At 39.6% G+C, this 22,096-nt stretch overlaps 1 protein-coding gene across 1 annotated transcript; it reads left to right on the forward strand.

The window, feature by feature from the left end:
- Positions 1–8,073: 8,073 nt before the first annotated feature.
- On the forward strand, positions 8,074–20,896 carry LOC135463929 (transcription factor E2F2-like). Its single transcript, XM_064741393.1, has 9 exons — positions 8,074–8,617; positions 11,753–11,858; positions 13,398–13,489; positions 13,754–13,878; positions 14,311–14,384; positions 15,923–16,022; positions 16,626–16,740; positions 17,598–17,760; positions 20,075–20,896. The coding sequence occupies exons 1-9, from the start codon at positions 8,303–8,305 to the stop codon at positions 20,275–20,277; spliced, it is 1,293 nt and encodes a 430-aa protein (XP_064597463.1). The 5' UTR covers positions 8,074–8,302; the 3' UTR covers positions 20,278–20,896.
- Positions 20,897–22,096: the final 1,200 nt, after the last annotated feature.

Below are 22,096 nucleotides of genomic sequence, written 5' to 3' on the forward strand. Positions count from 1 at the left end.
AAAGTTAGTCCAGGAATTTGATTTGGACAGGCAAACTGCAGTGGCTTGGCAATGGCAAGGCAACTCTCAAAATTATAGCCTGACTGAAACGAGCCAATAGATAACATTGTAACATGTGCTATGTCCAGATGTGTAACCCCAATTAATGCTAATACTCTTACTAAAACACTTTCTATAAGACGTCCTCTAAGTAGTTAACATTTTTGATGAAGTAGTCATCATAGTCTGAATGAAATAAACCCATGAACGCATAGATGTTTACATATCCATCTATGTTTGGATCCTGTGAACTCACAAAGTGTTGATATATAGAGCCTGTCAACTCACAAAATGTCGATATATAGAGCCTGTCAACTCACAAAATGTCGATACATAGAGCCTGTCAACTCACTTTCAAATAAAATCAAAAGCTTCATCCTGTAAACTCACAAAAAGTCAACTCACACAGCCTGTAAGCCCTTTTTTTTTAAAAGTAACATATAGAATCTAGAAACTAAAAACTATATAATCTACAGATATGTAACAATTTACCTCATTTGGAATTGTCAGGTACAAACTTGTTAATGTTGACCATGACAACATAATATACTTACTTAAGCTGACCTTGAAAAATACATGAGGTAAAAGTGAAAAATGCAGAATACCAAATTTTTTAAATTAAATGATGTGAGAGCAGATGGGAACATTTTTAGTTTAAACTTAAAAGTTAGCTTGTTTAAGAGGGTTTTATATTCAGCTTTGATTTTGTGTCTATTTTGGATGTTGGCCTTACACTTCAAAAAGCAAACTCTTTCGTGGCTTTACACATTTGGTGTGAAACATGTATGTAAAAAGAGATGGTGTAAATATCACATGTAAATGAGCTGATTATTAATTTTTTACTTTTCTGTAGAAAGAGGTGATAGTTAACTGCGTGTGCTTGTCACTCAGGCAGTGATATTTTGTAGTTTTACATTTGTTACATGTATCTGTGTGCTTGGCATACAAACAGTCCAGCTCATTATGACATATGATGCCTTTGAAAATATTTTTTGGAAATTATTATATTGAGTGGGCCAGAAAAAAAATTAAATTTGTTTTTGTTTTAATACTATTTCACCTATGATGTTGAAATTGTCATAAAAGGTGTGTAACATGTTAATAATGTGAACAAAATACCAGTCATATGTTTTGACTAATCACATATTTAAGAAGGTTATTATTTCTCTCTGGACCAGTCAGTGCTATTCAAAACAGTTTAAAATTTTGAGATGCCTATGTATTTTAGATTTTTTTCCAGTTTTCATTTTGTTTAAATCCGAAATATTATATCTTCATTGTTCTTTTAATTTACATCTTTGTTAAATATGCCTTCTGGTTGTTTGTTGTCCACTCTTTGACCACTGATGTGCAGGGTTCTCTGGCCTATACTCACCTGTACTGTTGATTGCACCTGTGACCACTCATGACAGGAGCATGTCCTTTGATTTTATACTTATATGCTTAAGACATCAGTGCATTAACTATACAGATTGCCGATTCTACATATATTCATGGCACCCTATAAAATTTTATTGATACCTGCTGCTCGATACTTGCAATTTAATAAATTATATTATTCATTTTAAGAAAATTGTGACAATGTTTTAATAGAAGTTATTAAACTAATCAAACATCCTCACCTGTTCTTTGTTGTTCTATGTACAGCGTTGTCTGTTATGTCATCCCATTTCTGTTGTCATCATTGTTCTGTATAACCTTGTCTGTCATGTCTTATATGCTATGTCTGTTCTGTTGGTTAGTCTCCATTGTTCAGTACGGCATTGTCTGTCATGTCTATACCTTTGGGTTGTCCCCACTGCTCTGTACAACATTGTCTGCATGTGTTTACTCATGGGTTTTCTCTGTTGTCATTCTGTACAACATTATCTGTCATGTCTACTGTTGTCTTGTCATCGTTGTTCTGTACAACATTGCCATGTCTTACTGTTGGGTTGCCTCCATTATTCTCTACGACATTGTCTGTGATGTTTTGACTGTTGTCTTGTCAGCACTGTTCTGTACAACATTGTGTGTCATGTCTCTACTGTTGTCTTGTCATTGTTGTTCTGTACAACATTGTCTGTCATGTCTTACTATTGGGTTGCCTTAATTATTCTCTACAACATTGTCTGTGATGTTTTGACTGTTGTCTTGTCAGCACTGTTCTGTACAACATTGTGTGTCATGTCTCTACTGTTGTCTTGTCATCGTTGTTCTGTACAACATTGTGTGTCATGTCTTACTATTGGGTTGCCTCCATTATTCTCTACAACATTGTCTATGATGTTTTGACTTGTCTTTTCAGCACTGTTCTGTACAACATTGTCAGTCATGTCTTACTATTGGGTTGCCTCCATTATTCTCTACAACATTGTCTGTGATGTTTTGACTGTTGTCTTGTCAGCACTGTTCTGTACAACATTGTGTGTCATGTCTCTGCTGTTGTCTTGTCATCGTTGTTCTGTACAACATTGTGTGTCATGTCTCTGCTGTTGGGTTGCCTCCATTGTTCTGTACAACACTATCATGTCTTTACTGTTTTCTTGTTATCATTGTTTTGTGTGGTGTGTTGTCTTCATTGATCTTCATGGTTCATTGGTCTTCACGGTTGTCTTTTCTCCATTGTTCTATACAGAATTGTCTGTCACATCTACACTGTTATTTTATATTCATTGTTGTGTGCAACATTGTCTGTCATGTCTACACTGTTATGTTGTATTCATTGTTCCGTCCGTACCTGATAAGGTTTGTCAGCAACCTGTGAATGGTTAGAGGTTTCCTCTGGGCTCTGCTCGTTTTCCTTCCTTCATATTGCTTGTTGCTGTCCGGATAAGCGAAATACCGAGTATGGCGGACCAATCGGCAATCAAATAAATAAAGAAATATTTGTTGCTCTATAAAGCATTGTCTTCCCTGTTATTTTGTCTTCATTGTTCTAGACCGCATTGTCTGGTGTGTTTTCGCCGTTGTCTTTTCTTCATTGTTCTGTACAGAATTGTCTGTCATGTCTACACTGTTATGTTGTCTTCATTGTTCTGTACAGAATTGTTTAAAGTGTCTTCATTGTTGTGTTGTCTTCATTGCGGTACATGGTACAGCACTGTTGGTTTGTCTGTGTGTCTGTCTGGCTGAGTAATTAAGCCCAGGTTTCAACGAAAAGAAGAGAGACAAACTGAGTAACCATTGTTTGTGTTGTGTGTCTTGTCTATACCACCTGTGGTTGTCTCGGTCCAAATTATAAACATCCGGAGAACCTCTGGCACTTCAGGCACAACGGCTGCTTGCTTCGGGGCTAAAACCATGTCCAACTTGGTATATGGAAACAGGTCTTTCTGTCCATTTTTGGTCTGCTTTTGTTACATAGGTCTGCAAAACACGACAACAATCAAAAGTTTGAAACTGGGCAAAAAGTGAACCTTGACAATCACACAAGCTATGAAGCAAAAACTATGTAAGCACGCATGTTACCCACGACTACCCATCTTGAAAGTTCGCGTGAATAGCGGTTCCGAGTGAATGATTTATGTATTGATTTCATTGGTTTTTTACGCCGTACATGAGAATATTTCACTTATACAATGGTGGCCAGCATTTCGAGGGGCGGGGGGGGAACCCCGGGGAAACCCATGACCATCCGCTGGCTGTTGGAGATCTTCCCACGTTCGACCGGAGAGGAAACCAACATGAACGAGTGAATTAAAGATAGATTCATACACTTGCCACGTGGGCAGTAATTCACATTACGCATAAATATAGTTGGAACTAAAGAATCCCTGATGAATATTCCTCACACTCGCGTATTCGTCGAATAAGGGGATCGATTTTCAAGTCAAAACGTTATCTGTGGTGCATGTAATTTGAAAAGGATCCCTTTTTTATATTTTCGTATTTGCCTACATTAATATGCTGTGGATATACACGTCCATGCGGTTCTCGAAGATTTTTCAGGTACATACAAGGCTGTTAGGTTTGTGTGTGGATGGGAGAAACCATAGCGGCGTGCACGATGGGTCACTTCTCTCGAACAGGTTCCTGACACACCTGGATCCCAACTGCGAAAACAGACCCTGTTTTATGCATATAGAATAAACACTGACTACACAGTGTGCGGAGGATCAGTGTGATGGTTGGTAACTGTCCACACGTAACCGGTGAAATCAGGCCTGTCACTCATGCCTGCAATGGTCTATAATGCGCGTATAGCTAAATCACATTATCAACATCATATATGTATACAGTATGAATTTAGCACACATCGCCCCCCCCCCCCCCCCCCCCCACTGGACATTTTCCCCTCCTGGACATTTTCCCCTCCGGACATTTCCCCCTCCCCATATGTGAATAAAATCTTCTGTGATCCGTCCTCCATTATCCATTGCCAAGGATGGATCTTAATCATTAAAACATTTACAACATTTACAAACTGGAAAGTTGTGGTGAACTTGCAGCAGTTTTTTTTTTTCATGTGTAGCGTTCAATTCAATTGAATCAACACTTTGTAGGACAATCCAGTCGGTACAACGGAAGCCCTATATCGGAAAATGACAGTAGACGGAAAGTTTATTCATGATAAATAGATGTTTTATTATTTGCAACAACAAGCAATACAAATAAAAAGACTGTAGCCAGTGTGCCTGGCTTTTGGGTTAATCCGTTGACAGAGAACTGATTAGCATAGTAAGTGTAAAGATTATTGACTTGTCACAGCTTACTCCAAATTCTGGAGAACACAGGTCTATTCATTAAGCTTTAATCACAATACCGTTTGTTTCTTCTGTCCATTGTAGGCTACTTTTCTCACTTTTCTCACTTCACTGTACAGTTTTATTGAATGGTTTTATATACCATAAACATGCATATCTTCCTTTCATATGAGGACACCCAGCCTTATTATGGGAAGTTCCACTTTGAACTTTGCCGTTCACTTTTCCCGTGTTCAGGAGCCATATGTCTATATTGGGGCAAGTGGATTTTCGCCACAGAGCTTTTGTCCATATTCTTTTGAATCCATCCAAGACACCCCCATCGCCCATGGCTGCGCCCCCCCCCCCCCCCGTGCAATCTTACACCTCAATCACTTTGTATCGGATGGTTCTTTCATGGGCGTGCATGTCATCAGCTCTGTCCTATATATAGCCCCATATATAATTAGGCCTACCTGGATGGCGATCTGCTTTCTTTGTTACTTAAATTTCACTTCGCAGTGTTGACGGAATATACCCAGGACGGTATGCAAGCCTATTGCGCATTATGGTAGATGAATATAACATTTTTTTTTTTAGGAATTCCTAAAGGCTTCAAATATAGGCCTATTTAGTTTGGTGCCATGTGTCCACATGCAGCACGTATAAGGTGCATGGATTTTACAGTCACGTATATTTTGAGTTTGAAGTGTACATTGTAGAAACATTGTTTTAAACACCATAGGCTTAAAATGTTTAATTCTTACAACAGCTAAATTTGCGAAAATGGTAAGCTATATTCCTTATTTAATAGAAAGAAAGGCAATAAGAATAACTGAAAATAAATGAAAGGAATGAATAATTAAATGATTATGGCTTAACTACACATCTGCAATATTCTGCCATGTCGAGGCGAAGTAAAGAAAAGAGAGTTCCATTGACTATTTATTTATTTTATTGTGTTTTTACGCCGTACTCAAGAATATTTCACTTATACGACGGCGGCCAGCATTATTGTGGGTGGAAACCGGCAGAGCCCGGCGAAAACCCACGACCATCCGCGGGTTGCTGCAAAACCTTCCCACTTACGGCCGGAGAAGAAGCCAACATGAACTGACTTGAACTCACAGCGACTGCATGGGTGAGAGACTCCTGGCATTTTGCTGCGCTATCCATTGACTATGTTGGAAGCATTATATAATGCTTTCAGACAGGAAAATGTGTCAAATTTATAAACATCTACATGGGTTTCGATTTCTAGATGTACAAAAAACAATGAAACCTTTTAGTTTTCACTTTTTGACTTTTAGTTCTGATTTTAGCCCTTTTGAGTTTTGGAAGAGCCCTGTATACGGAACATTGCGATGGCACGCTATGGTTCACGTGCCAGCAATATTTGTGACCACACATAATATATGCTGTCTCCAAGTCATTCTGACCGAACACGTATTGTAATTTAACTACACCCTCACCACTTCCTTTACATAGGCAATGAACGCGTGTCCATTAGAAAGGGCCATTCTTCCACCGACGCGTGTCCGGTTCAACAACCATTCTAAACTCCAAATAATTAAGAACGAACCATTCAGGTCCATTTTCTCCCGCGTTTTTTTTTTTCGTTCTCTTTATACTTGACGCGCTGCCCGTGCAAATAGCGAAATGTTCACATTAAGGCATTCATTGAAATGCCCTATACAGCCCCCAAGCGCATGCACGTCATTTAACGCGCACAGCTGTTACCTTATTTGAGCAAAGGCATGCTGAATCCATCATAAAAGCCGTTGCAGCGATATGCGCGCACCTGCTGTTCCATAGCCTGCACCAAGCCACGTCGTCTCTCACTCATAAATAATCAGTACAATTGTAAGTGCTTTTACTGGGTCTTTGTTTATCACCTGTATGTACAACAGGACGGTATACATTATGGAGATAGGATATTCCACCCCAATGGCACAATTAACAATGTATGCACCAACAGGGAAGTAAAATAAAAATCAGTTCCACAAGACATATACATTCGAGAAAATCCCTAAAACATAACAGAATATTAGAGTTGGGTAAAAAATATATGCCACTCGATATTATTTGTTTTATTTTATTTTTACTTTCCACTGGATTTAACTTTGTATAATCATATCTGCTTCACATACACAATATTATACGGTGTTATAATAATAACATATCTCATTGCAAACTCACCGCTCTTCGACAATATGTATTCCTGACAAACTTCAATATCCACCTATATGTAAATATATATTGACACATATGTCATAATATATCTCAGGAACAACAGGCCCCTATACTGAACGACAAGAGTACATTTTTTGGGGGGGTTTATGTTTAAATAGATTTAAGGCACAGGCCTACATATAGGCCTTATATAAGTTTGCGTCCAACATGTACTTCATGTTGACAATGATGAGGGTTCTACATTTATAGAATTTCCATTTTATAATGAGAATTTGTATTGTTGGACTTATTTAGGACCTACATTTATATTTAGTGACATTTATTTATTTACGGATATTTATTCTTCTCTTGTTGTGTTTGCATAAATGGGCAGGTAAAATTTTTTCGTCTTTGCATTAAAACTTTGTAGGCCTACATATGAGTAGTAGGCCTAACGACGGGGTTCTCGGTATCATAGTTACATGTATATCATAATTTAATTTTAATGACAGACGTTTTTCTGTATAGTTCATCATAGCATTAGGACTACAAATTTAGACCTACATATAGGCCCTATATAGGAGTCTATAGGCCCTATAAGGATTGAAATTCCCTTACGGTACAGTATATAATTTGCTGCATGGTGGATCTTTTTGATGCCAAATCAGACTTTAAAATGTTAAATTCAAGTAAAAAGAATTTATCAGTATAAAAAATTTGTAAGTTTTGCTTTTATTTCATTTGTATCCATACATATATTCTCGGCGTTTTGCAATTAGGCGAATCGGTGCATGATTAGCGGAGCGTGCTCAAGTCCCTGGGAAAATATCCTGTAAGAGAAATTTCACTCACAAAGGTAGACGGCCCGGTTTAACCATGATTAAATTCCAGTGAACAAAACTGCACAGAAAGAAATATTTATAGTAATAAAAGGCACATTTGAACGCTATATAATCTGACCAGGTGCCAATTTAATACACCTGAGCATTAAAAGGTTTTGTTTTTATACTTTTCATGGATTATTTTGCGTGGAAAAGTTATTGTGTTTTAACTATACATGGGTATGGGCAGCACCACGTGATGTCATATCGCGGGAAATACGATTTCGCGCCATTTCAATTTCCACATTGTTGGGCCGTGAAATTAGTGTGAGGCTGGCATGACGGGAAGGAGTTGTTAATTCAAATTGGACCATCCCCCACCATCCTGCCACAAAGCTACCCTCCCCACCGATCAATTATCGTCAATGGGTGGCAAAATCATCACTGTTTCGTAATTCCTCACTTTTATCGCAGTAGCACGGGATATTTTGTGGAAACTGGCCGATGTTTTTAGAAGGGGGGTGTATTTCTACCGACCGGAGCTGACGTTGTAAACAAAGGGGGACCTACAGTGATCTAGGGACCTGCCGAGAAAAATCCGGGAAAATGCCTAAAGGTGTCCCAAGTTTTAATCGACAAGTTTGTGCCGCTGTTTTACCTCGGGATAGCAGCTCGGGACAACTTTCTTCACCGCAGATCTTGAATTTGACGAGTATTTATAACAACCATCAACAACCGGTGCAAGATGCGACTCAACTTTTGTCGATGATAGGACTTCCTACGCAAACTCAGGAACTCGGCGTGGGACTTGTGCAAGAGGACACGCAAACTTATAATTTATTACCAGATCAGTTACTTGGTCGGACTCCAAATGGACCTGCTTATGAGCCCATCAACAAACCCTCAGTCGGTAAACCTCAGGTAAAACAAAAATGTCCATCGTCGCTATTCATTTCACCCGTCTATCAACTATTGAATTGTGTTGTAACAGCTGTTGCAAAAAAAAAAAATTCCGCTAACATTGCCCCGTTGAGTCCTCCCCCTCCCATGCTTGTATAACTGTTTCTGTGATGTGTTTCTTGAAATATTTAATTTTGTCCAATGTTGTGATGTGGTATGTTCAGTTTGATTTGTTATCACTTTAGCTGCCGGCCTCCGAGCAAGACAAAGGGACCCAAAAATTTGCCCCTCACCCCTCCCTTACGAATCGTCCCCCTGGCACATCCTGTTCTCGTAAGCGACCCAGAAAGAATTTTGGGGCAAAGTACAGGAGCATGCATCAGTTAACATTGTCAGTGTCAGAATGACATTCCAAAGGCCATGCACAGTAACAGTAATAAACTAGACGAAATTGACCTACATTATCACTGGTAATAGTATGAGCTTTCTTTTAATTTTCAGATGAAGATGTGTTTTTAGTATATTTTTTGCATCTTATCTTATGTGTCCATGTTGCAGGACTTTATATTATTATACGTAAAGGTGAAAAGCAGTATAAATTTGAAACGTGTTAGGCTTGTTTTTAAATGCTTCAGAAATTTCTGAAAAGTCAGCAATAATTCTCGCAGTTGTAAAGACTGTTGTTGGTCATGGAGCTCCTTGTCAGATGTTCATTGTGCAAAACTGCTTCTTCAGTGAATTGACATCACTTTACCACGTGACACTACCCTCAAGTTTAAAACTAACATAATTAATGCTGAAATTAAAACTGATAATTTGGAAATTTTCCATGCCTGTTTTGTCCGAAATTTTGAGTCAGGGATAGATTGATCTTGTGACTTTACAGCTGTGTTTTTGGGTGACTTCGAGTATTTACAAGCAACAAAACAGATCAGCATTTCGGGTTTCTCACAAGTTCATGCAGAATTGGACGAGACAGAATGAGGGGTGTGATTTCGCAGTATTTACTAGGCTGAATATACACCTCTCATAGTCAGCTCTGTTGTTCTCAGCGGCACTGTTAGCAGGTACTGTAAAATGATATCTTTTAACCAAATTGGTTTGGGAGAGCCTTGTATCTCATCTTGCCTTAACCTCAGCGAACTCGCACAACTCCTGAAATGTCGATTCGGCTTACTCGGAGCGTCTTACTTGATGTTAGTTTTGGTAGATCTACGCTGACTTGAGGTTACTGACAACTGCTGACTCAGCATTCGCCCAGACTAAAGCATGGTATGCTTTCCTGCGTGTTGAGACATCCAGGTATGTCACTCTACACTAACATGCAGCCAGTTAAGAACAGTTTACGCCAAGGTGGTTGTTGTGATGCAGCATGAGAAATACAGGACGGTCATATTGATACTTCGTTGCCCACAGATGAGTGGTAATTGAGTGAGTGAGTGAGTGCTTGGGGTTTAACGTCGTACTCAACAATTTTTCAGTCATATGACGACGAAGGAATCATTAGGGTGCATGTACGTATAATGTGCCTCCTTGTTGCAGGACAGATTTCCACCGCTCTTTTATTTAGTGCTGCTTCACTTACCGAAGGCAAGTAAGCCGCCCCGCCCGAGCCATTATACTGATACGGGTCAACCAGTCGTTGCACTATCCCCTTCATGCTGAACACCAAGCGAAGAAGTTACAACTTCCTCTTTTAAAGTCTTAGGTGTGACTCGACCCAGGATTGATCCTGGATCTACCTGTCCCGAAGCGGACGCTCTACCAACTGTGCTATCCGGGCCGGTAGTGGTAATTGACAAACACGCACTAAAACTGAAATCTGTTCGTGCACTGACAGATGCTCACAATCACATCGCTTCTTTTAAAGTTTCAAGAAACATTTTCGCATTGGAGGACCCTGTGGGTAGGATTGGATGTCAACCTATGGCAGGCTTCATACTTATCCGAGAAGACCAGCTAATGACGATTAAAAGCCAGCGTATACTTAGTCGGAGAATGGCCTCGAACCATCGTCCGCACACCCTCCATTTAAAACCTGCAGGCAAAAATTATGCATCGAATACAGTTTCGCGGCTTTAAATTTGCAGTCACACATGTTCCTCACTCTTTTGTCTGTCGATCAACTGCACGCACAACAACGATACATAGTGCATTGGTAGTGCTCAGGAAGGGCTGCTGTACCGGAGGCTTCCGTTTGACATAGTTGACATATGCAGCTAACTGTGTCAGGCTTGTAAGTTAACTCATTTGCTACCACAACGTCATACAGTCCTCGCTACTGCAACCCTGATCACCGCTTGGTCCCCAGCAGGCCACAGCAGAAATACAGTTTTGCACTAAAAAATTCAAAGTTTTTGTTTTATGATTTTGGGATAATTCCACCATCAGATATTTGGTGGCAGTTGGTATTTTTGCTCTGTGAAGCGTGTAAACGTAAAATTAATCACAATTATTAGAACAATGTATCTCTCGAGCAAATAAAATTGCGTTTCCATAGTTCGTGTTGTTATTGTTACTGGTACAGTTTCCGATAGTTCAGGTTCGCGTCTCTCGTTAATTCTGGAGCGTAATTGTCCTAAAGTTAGTTCCTCTCTGTCGGAAGACTCTTCTATGTCACTGCTAACATCTGAAACCGAATATCCGAATCAAAATCCTCTCAAATGTCTTTATTCATAAAGCGCTTGTAATCGTCGTCTGCACTCGAGTCCGCCATTACGGCAAACGTCTCAAGGACAGTCGTCGAATCTTTTCCACATTTTTTCGCGCCTTTTTATTGCTTGCAACCAATGAAAATCTGCGAACCTCACTCGTGTGGCTTCCATAGGGTCTAATAAGGCAGTATTTGATTGGTTTAGCTCCCTAAAAATCCCAATTTTTGTGCAAAAATAGACCAGTCAGAGACAGTGTTTAACGCTGCTTAACCCGCTCGTGGGGAAATGAGGTGCCGTCATATGTGCGGCTTGAGCCGCTTGCGAGGACCAAGGGGTGTGGCTAGGCTGCAGCTTAAGCCGCTCCCGAGAGCAAATGAGTTAAAGCAAACTTGGGGCCATCCTTGACTGAGGAGATTTTTTTTCAAGCCTAAGGCCAGAGCAGTCTGGGATTAGAATACATACTGTCAGATCTGTAATTTCTTTTTCTCATTCTTTCTTGCAGGCCAAGCGGAAGCTTGAGCTGGAACCAGAGATTATTAGTGATGGGTTTAAAACACCATTAAAAAGCTGTAAAAGAAAAGGAAGGCTTCCAGTAATAAGCCCAAAAGGTAAGAAACTTGTGGAAAACACTCATATCTTATTCTATTTAATACAGTAATATTAATAAAAGTTTGTTCTCGATCAAGGACGCAATCTTTGTTGTGTAGATTAAAAGAAATCAGTTCCACAGCCTCTGTGAGTCGGATTACAAGCAATCTTTAGCTCCACAACCTTTGTCACCAGGATCACAAGCAGACTGTAACTCCACAGCTTGTGTGACCTAGATCACAAGCCATAAGTAGCACCACAGCCTTTGTGATCTAGATCACAAGAAATCAGTAGCTCCACAGCCTGTGTGATCTAGATCACAAGGAGTCAGTGCCTCCACAGCCTGTGTGACCTAGATCACAAGGAGTCAGTGCCTCCACAGCCTGTGTGACCTAGATCACAAGGAGTCAGTGCCTCCACAGCCTTTGTGATCTAGATCACTAGCAGCCAGTGCCTCCACAGCCTGTGTGACCTAGATCACAAGGAGTTAGTGCCTCCACAGCCTTTGTGATCTAGATCACTAGCAGCCAGTGCTTCCACAGCCTGTGTGACCTAGATCACTAGCAGTCAGTAGCTCCACAGCCTGTGTGATCTAAGTCACAAGCAATTAGTAGCTCCACAGCCTGTGTGACCTAGATCACAAGCAATCAGGAGCTCCACAGCCTCTGTGATCTAGATCAGTCAGTAGCTCCGCAGCTTTTGTGACCTAGATCACAAACAATCAGTGCCTCCACAGCCTTTGTGATCTAGATTACAAGGAGTCTGTAGCTCCACAGCCAGTGTGACCTAGATCACAAGCAGTCAGTGCCTCCACAGCCTGTGTGACCTAGATCACAAGCAATCAGGAGCTCCACAGCCTGTGACCTAGATCACAAGCAGTCAGGAGCTCCACAGCCTGTGACCTAGATCACAAGCAATCAGGAGCTCCACAGCCTGTGTGACCCAGATCACAAACAGTCAGTGCCTCCACAGCCTTTGTGACCCAGATCACAAACAGTCAGTGCCTCCACAGCCTTTGTGACCTAGATTACAAGCAGTCTGTAGCTCCACAGCCTGTGTGACCTAGATCACAAGCAGTGCCTTCACAGCCTTTGTGATCTAGATCTCAAGCAATCAGGAACTCCACAGCCAGTGTGACCTAGATCACAAGCAGTCAGTGCCTCCACAGCCTTAGTGACCTACGTCTCAAGCAGTCTGTAGCTCCACAGCATGTATGACATAGATCACTAGCAGCCTGTAGCTCCACAGTCTATGTGACCTAGATCACAAATAGTCAGGACCTCCACAGCCTGTGTGACCTAGATCACAAGCAGTCAGTAGCTCCACAGCCTGTATGACCCAGATCACAAGCAGTCATTACCTCTACTGCCTTTGTGACATACATGAAGATCACAAGCAATCAGCTCAGTGAACTACCTTGTGGACCTGAACAGCATTTGCTGGGAATTTGATTGGGTTACCCAACTTTGAGAATTCTCTACAATTTCTTTCAGGGTACATAAAATTGAATGAATTTTGTAAATATTAAAGCATTTTGCATATTCCTTTCTTTCCAACAGCTAAATCTCCAATAGAGAGGACGAGATATGACACATCACTTGGCCTTTTGACCAAAAAATTTGTAGGGTTGTTGAAAAGTGCTCCCGAAGGGGTAAGTAAATTTTTGTATGACTGCTATAGTACTTTTCCAGCATTTCCAACAAGTTGTTCAGTAACTATTTCAATGGGTGTATTCACAAAATATTGTTTTAACGGAAGTACTGTGCATCCAGGCAGTAAAGTTGTGGTGGTCCCTGCCATGTATTTATCTCATATCAATCTAGCACATAGCTCCATAGCAACACGTGATAACACTGTTGAAGTTCATTAATATGTTAAAGTAAACAAAGGTTGTTTTTTTTTTTATCATTTTCAGGTGTTAGATCTTAACAAGGCTGCTGAGTATTTAGATGTACAGAAGAGAAGAATATATGACATCACAAATGTGCTAGAAGGAATTAATTTAATCCAGAAAAAATCCAAAAATAATATACAGTGGAAGTAAGTATAAATAAATTTTGGTGCGCTTCCAGAGTGTGAAAGTGCTGCCATAATGCTGGCCGCCATGGTATATTTTCTAGTTCTGCGTAAAACACCAGTCAAATAAATAAATAGGAAAGCGTAGTGAATTGCTGTTGTGTATTTTATTTATGAGCATGTGTTATTTCTTGTTTCCTTACTGTAACAAATGGATGTGTATGTGCTTCCTTTAAGTAACAAAATGGATATGTGCATTTCCTTTGAGTATCAAATGAACGTGTATGTGTTTCCTTTGAGTAACAGTTGGACATGTGCATTTCCTTTGAGTAACAAGCAGATGTGCATGTTTTTGCATAATAAATGGACGTGTGTGTTTCCTTTGAGTAATAAGTGGACGCATGTGTTTCTTTTGAGTCACAAGTGGTCGTGTCATGAGGACGTTTGTGTTTTCAGAGGCTCATCTGCTTCCATTGCTGCTAATCCAACAAGTGCTAATGCTGCTTCAGAATTTGAGCAACTACAGAGAGGTAAGTTTTTGTAAAATAAATAACATCATCTCTGCTGGGGAACTTACATGCATTTTCATTTTTGTGTTGGGTTTGGTGTTCTTTTCATCTAGAACAGTTAAATGGTACACAGTATATTTCATTACCACAACAACATTTGGTGATACTTGACTGAGGGGCGAACACTGATCGAATGGATAAAGGTGAGGCCATTACTCTGGGGTGGAAACTTCCTCCTTGTGAAATCTTCCTTCAGAAAAGTGAAATGTTCTTGAGCTTGACATTTTGCCATAAGAAACGTTCGTAGCTGAAACTGAAAGAAAATGAAAAATGAGTAGCAGAGTAAAGAGTAGGCTGATGTGGAGCTAAGGGATCTTTCTGCTGATGCCAACAAGCTGCGTTGATTACTGTAATTCACCTAAAGTTAAGCGTTCTTAAACTGATACATTTTATGTGATCCGTCTACATTATGGTACCATTAAAGCATTTCCTTTTTGGTGAAGTTTGATCAGTTTCTTACGAGAAAAAGTAAAGTGTTGCATTTATTTAAAGTAAAGAAAAGCTAAAATATGAAGTAAAAAGGTTCATCATACAGACAACTGAAAACTGTGTAAAACTACTTTCATTTATTTTTTTCAGATTTTTTTTTAAGGGTGTTGAAAGGCATTCAAATATTTGAACAGTAGGCTTTATAAGCCATACTGACGGTATCTAGGAACTCTGATGTCACACCACCTTTGTTTTTTTTTCGTTATGCTCGCCAGAAGGAAGCAGTTTTTTTGGGAACATTATTTCAGTAACTTTTTACTCGTGGCTAAAAAGTTATTCGAACTTTCAGAGTCATGATTAGAGTTGGATAAACTTCCTGTGATGTCAGAGATATAAAGCCCCCCTTAGAAGTCATATGTTTGAGCGCCTTTAACTCTCTTCACAAAAATCTAAAAAAGTAAATTAAAGTATATTTATGAATAGTTTTAAGTGGCCTATTTAATGATGCCTACTTCGATTTTTAGAGGTCTGAACGTGCTTCTGAAAGTGTTGTTATATGTTTTTCACTGATGTATTAAGAGCTGAATGCTTCAATCATTAAAAATGTTTGAGTTCAGAAGTCTCTTAAATGCTGACCCAGGAGTCTCTCACCAATGCGGTCGCTGTGAGTTCAAGTCCAGCTCATGCTGGCTTCCTCTCCGGCCGTATGTGGGAAGGTCTTGCAGCAACCTGCGGACGGTTGTGGGATTCCTCTGGGCTCTGCCCGGTTTCCACCCACCATAATGCTGACCGCCATATAAGTGAAATATTCTTGAGTGGGGCGTAAAACACCAATCAAATAAATAAATAAATAAATAAATCTCTTAAATGCACAACATATAGTAACCTGGTTAGTTGTTGATGATGAAAAGTAAGTACATGAGAAGGTCTGCCTGCAACCTGCGGATGGTCATGGGATTCCTCGGGTACGGCGTAAAACACCAATCAAATAAGTAAATAAAGAAATAAATAACGGAAAATAATTTTGACATACCTTAACATTAGGTGACATGGTTTTAATCTGTTTTCAGAATTAAGCTATCTTGATAACAAAGAGAACATCCTGGATCAGCTGGTGGAACATTCTACGAAACAGTTGAAACATTTGACGGAAAACCAGGAAAACTCAAAATATCCTTATCCGACAGCTCCATACCTTCTTACTTTTCTTCAGCCCCAAAGTCTATTTTGTATGTCTATCCTTGCATTCATTTGCCTACTAATCCACTCAATTTGCCTACTAATCCGCTCAATTTGACTACTAATCCGCTCAGTTTGACTACTAATCCGCTCATTTTGACCACTAATCCGCTCAATTTGCCTACTGATCTGCTTAATTTGCCTACTAATCCATTACCCTGTCTCCATCTTCGTTACTGATATTTATTCAAACATTTGCTTGATTTGTTGTTTTGCGTTTTGGTCTCTTCAAATCAGTACTTGCATTAATTAGCATATTAATCAGCTTAATTTGCATAACTGCTGTATCCACCGTAATTGTGGACGTATTGAAGGGAGATTTACGAAAGTTAGCCCTTATGGTCTTCTAAAGCCACATGCTATGTGTATCACTGTGGAGTACTGCAATTTGCATTGGTTTTGTTCAGTATTTTTTGTACTAATCATGAAAGCATTTTGTATGCCACACGTGTGTGCTATGTTGACCTTCCGGAAGTTAAATTTGGGCTACAGTTTTGTACTACATTTATGCTGGTTTTTCCTTAACTCGGTCACGTTAGCTTATGTCACATATCAAGACATTCGTAGTATACAGTCATTTGAAGAGCAGACAGTGATTGCAATCAAAGCTCCACCAGAGACAAGACTAGAGGTTCCAGACCCATCACAGGTAAGTGGGCTATATGGTTAAGCTGTTTGCCACTAGGTAACCATGGTTACGGGTTGATAATTTAGTCATGTTTTGATTAAGTTGGTGCTGTCACTCTAATCTCGAGTCCAGCTCATTTGGGCCTTCTCTCGTATGTGGTTGTATGTGGGAAGGTCTGTCCACAGACTGCGAATGGTTGTGGATTTCTCCAGGGCTCAGCCCAGTTTTTTTCCCCACCATAATGCTGGCCGCCGTCATGTAAGTGAAATATTCTGATTACGGCATAAAACCGGGGTCAAATAAATAAATAAAACCTAAAGGTGATGGAATTAGTTACATTTCAGACTAAGTGGTGTAAGTTGCAGAATTTCAGTAGGTGTTGTGTAAAATATCACTCTTGAAATGTACGTTGTATCAAAGCCTAACCGAAATACTTGTAAGCTGTTATGATTGGATGAATGTCACACTGCAATGACCGAATGGTAGAAGATGTCTGCCTCAGAAGTGAGCTAAATGTGAGTTGTGTTTGTTGTCCCCACCCCACTTGATGTTCTGTGTAAGGGGATTGACTAAGTCCTAATCATGCCGAAGTCAGTGACTTGGTCTACTTTGACTGGATGGGACGTTGTACAGTATAGCATTACAGTGGGGCAGCACTGTAAACATCAGCAGTGAGATCAGTCCTGCTAGAAGGGGACACCATTTTGGTATGACTGAAATAATGTTAAACCCAAGATAACTTGTGTGAAAATCCTCGGTGATTTTAACAAGTTGTGTATATTTGCTGCACATAGCTAGTATTAGACAAGCGAGACGGCCTCCAACACAGGACTTAGTGATGTGTGTATTTACACGAGGCATTTTGTTTTTTCTGTCAGAGCATTCAGATCTGGCTGAAGAGTCACAAAGGCCCTGTAGAAGTGTACTTGTGTCCTGAGGAGGCTCCAGAAGGGGCGGCCACGCATGACAGCAGCACAAGCGAGGAGGAGGAGAGCTCCACATCATTCTCAGAGGACTCCTGCTCCAATGACAGCTTCAAAGGTGAGTCCCACATTACGGACCCTCAGTGAAATAACATCAGCCACCACAACAAAAAATCCTTCAGTAATCAGTTAAACGCTGATGAGATGAAAAAAGGAATACCGTATTTGCTGGAAAGGTTTGTTGGACCGGGATTTCTTTCACCCATAGTAGTGCAGACCTTGAAATAAGGAAATGGAAGGGTAGTGGCTCTGTACAATTTGCTAAGGGGAGTCTCTTGGGAACAGTAAATCGCTCCATGTCGTGAACTAAGGGGAGCTATGCAGACATGAATCGCATGTATCGGTCTTTCTATTGTGAGGAAAAAATGTGACCTCAGATACGTGTAGTCTTAGTTAAAGTACACAGTGAATAGGTATGAACATGTGAAAGGAATCTCAGTCCACGACATCATTAAATAATGACACACTGACAGGTAGAGATACCAAGGTTTGGCTGATCAATGCATAAAGAATATCTCGTTTAAATTCGTCACCACAAGCCTGAACCGTTAAAATTAAACTCATCTAATCTTTTCGTTTATTGTTTGTGATGATCCTCAACTGGACATGTATGACTTTTTGGCAATACACAAAGACACAGGAAAACATGTACTTAGTGAATGAAAAATCACATCATTGAAGAAATACCAATGCTACATATTTGTCATTGAAGAAATACCAATGCTACATATCTGTCATTGTAACAGCAAATGCCATGCTATCACACCCGTATATAGGAGCCTCCGTGGCTCAGTCGGTTAGCACGCCAGCGCAGCCATCCAGGAGTCTCTCACCAATGCAGTCGCTGTGAGATCAAGTCCAGCTCATGCTGGCTTCTTCTCAGGCCGTATATTGGAAGGTCTGTCAGCAACCTGCTGGTGGTCATGGGTTTCTCAGGGCTCAGCCCGGTTTCCTCCCACCGTAATGCTGGCCGCTGTCGTACAAGTGAAATATTCTTGAGCACGGTGTAAAACACCCATCAAATAAATAAATAAATAAATCACACCCGTGTAATCTTAGCGTTGATGACAAATGCCTGGTGAAATTGTGCTTTGTCAAGTAGCTTGTCTCGTTAATGCATGTGCAGATCTCCTCACGTGCTTTCCCGCGGATTCTACTGAATGTCAGAGCATTTTCTGCAGATTCACTGGTGCCGTAGCCAATGTCACTTGCATTCCACCCCAGAAAAGTGGATAAATTAACAAAATTTCCCTTGTTGCCTCTCTCAGTTACAATGGACGCCAGCACGATACCATCTTCCAGTTCATAACGTTTTCAGTGAGCATGTGTCGCTTCTCAAAGCGGCAAAGCTTCCAGATTGTCAGCTGTTCTGTATGAGAGCAAGTCTGCATGTGTTCGATACGAGTGTGTCCAGACATTCCATAGAATTTTTGTTTCGAAATCTTGTTGAAATAAAATGAAATAAATACTGAACACTTTACAGCAAGGGGTGCGATGAATCTCATTCTCAGTGTAAGGTTTGGATGCGCAATGTCTGCTGACTGCTATGTTACATGTGAAAAATACTGGAGCATGGCATTAGACAACAATAACATAAATGGTGCCAAAGTTGCCTGAAAAAATGCATTTGTAGACGAAACTAAAGGTCATGAAGCATTGCTTTGTTATCTAACTTTTCGTTCCAAACAAACCTCAGGTCACCTGTCTGAGATCAGTAGAATTCTCGGAATCTGGCAAAACGAGAAACTCTGCATGGATTGTAATAGAGACCTTTAGTAAGAAGTCAGAAGTTCAACTTGTAACCTCAAACTAAACTAGGTAAACTGATTGTACTTTTGAAGTTACAAGTTTCACTTGGTAACATCTAACTAAAGGTTTCTATTGCACATTTTAAAACCACTGATAAGAATAAGGAAAGATAAGGCCAGGTAACAAAGCTCTCTTAGTTTCCTCTACCCATAGACCTGATCCCAGGATCACGCAGCAGTCTTAGACTTAAGTCAAACTTTTAACATCAAAATACATGTAGTTTATTGTGCTAAAATTGTGATACACTTTAGGAATTTGCTTCAGTTCTGAGGTTTGTCTCGGTTCTTCCTGATAAAATCGAAAATTGGCGATTAAGTTCCAGTCCAATACAACACGCTGAGACGAAGTGGGAATTAAGTCAGAGACGGCATCATGATCCTCCTGGGGCCAGAACCCGATCGTCCTGAAAGTGGAAGACAAAAAAATGACCACCCACCTGTATGCAGCTGCAACAAAACTGCAACAGTAAGAACGGTTGTAGCTCAAAGATTTCCAGTTCAGTATAAACTCCTATCAAGTTTTGGATAAATGGGTCAATAATTTTTGTCTTTCTCTGCCTGTAGGTGGAGCTGCAAAGTCAGCGCTTCTGATGGACCAGGACATTTTACCTGACACAGAACAATTAAATCTGACACAGACAGAGGACCAGAACCTAGATGCACTGGTGGCCCTCGAGCCGCCCATCAACGTGGAGGATTATATCTTCAGTTTAGAAGAAGGGGAGGGAATCGCAGATCTGTTTGATGCGTATGACATGCAGTTTTAGGCTTACATAGACATAGAGAATTTGGCATCTTGGGGAAAATCTATGCCAGTTGTCTGACTTGATTCACCAAACATTAATGATGTCCAGGTGATAAAGACTGAGGTTTTTACTGCTCTCAAAACTGCTGTTTTACATTGTAAGTTTATATTTACATGCAGGGTCTTTAGGATCGATTAATATGTGAGCAATGTTGGCCAATTATATTCAAGATAATGGGTGTTAAGGAGTGAAAATATTCCCTTTTACATGGTCTTGTTTAAGCATAGTTCATGGGGTGAACTGATAGGCTATAAAAAAGCCGCTGTAGTAATCAATAATTATACTAATTAAGTTAATAATTTAATGATACAAAAGTGTTGTTTTGTCATTATCACCATTATCACCATAAAGAACTTTATGTAATTTCATGTCTTGCTGGAAATGTAATTGTAATACTGTTAATTCACACAGAAATAGTAAAATAAAAAATCTGCTAAGAATTTTATAAATTTCACAGTTTACAAGTTTGTAGATACAACCATTGGCAGCATCAGTTTTTTATGTACTTTAATTCGAAATAGGGGTAAGAAGGTATAATTATCTGTGTTGGACTAACTTCTGAGCACCTAAATTTCATAATTTAGGAAAAAGTGAAGAAAATATTAAAATTAAAATAAAATAAAATATTAAAATTAAAATAAATGCCTCTTCTGGAAATTGATAATTAATGGTTATCCCTGCATTTGTAACATAAAATTAATGTAATTAAATTAAAAAAAAAATTGCCTTCATTTGACTCGAACCAGTCAGGGTTCTTGCACATTTTTCACAGTACATGTAATATTCACTTCATCTGTTTGGAGAAAAGAAATGAGGAAAACATTTTGCGTTGTCGACTCTTGCGACTCAAAAGAAATAAACCTTTTGTTGCTCAAGGTATAAAGCCTCCCAAAAGTGTACGATTTGATAACATAAAAAGCAGCAGTTGCTGTGTTCTGTTTGCAGGAGTCTACTACAGGTAAAACTAGCTGTACATTGTAAGTCTTTTAAACAGATGCATCTTACCACTGCACACTGTCCAGAGACAGATTTCCTTCCTTTATGAATGAATTTTGTTCAGTATCATTTCATGCTATCAAAATGGTTGTAGCTACAACAGGCACTTCCTTGTGATAGACTGTACTCTAGATGCAGAGATATCCAGGAAACTGACATTTTGGAGAAATGACAATTTTTTTTCTTTTTCTTTCACAAATGGTCAGGAAAGTGTAGCATTTCATGTTTTACTGAAAAAAATAAGGGGTTGCATTTATTCCTGTCACTTGAAATCAATGGGGCGAATATCCAAGTTTGTCATGTGTATGAACATCTACTTTTTGAGATACGTGCTGGTTATTGGCAGCTGGATTTTTACAGGAGAAAACCGTAGTCGTGTGGCAAAAAGTTATGGTTTGTTCATGTTTTTCACTGTGACGAGTAGAAATGTAAGTTTTGAAGTTTATCAGTTGAATGCGAGGTTAATACTACTCTGCTAAAACAACACGAAAGCTGTTACATGTATATAAGCAATACAATATAGGTTAAATGGTGCTATGTTAAGATGAGAAATCAATTTGTGTGCATTATATCCCAGCAGTATCCAGATTGTATTGAAGTGTGTTTGATAGGTTATAATTCCAGAGCATGATTATGTTAAATGGATTCTCTTATACAGCCCTGGTGGAAACTTTGTTGTAGAAGTGACGGGCAGCATTCTGTAGAAGCTACCTTACTCCGCTGATGTGTGTTAATTAAAAGCTATACTTAGCTTGTTAATCAAACTCAGTTTTGTTTTGCTCGG

This window comes from Liolophura sinensis, chromosome 3 (genome assembly GCF_032854445.1).
Source record: "Liolophura sinensis isolate JHLJ2023 chromosome 3, CUHK_Ljap_v2, whole genome shotgun sequence".
NCBI classification, from domain to species: domain Eukaryota; kingdom Metazoa; phylum Mollusca; class Polyplacophora; order Chitonida; family Chitonidae; genus Liolophura; species Liolophura sinensis.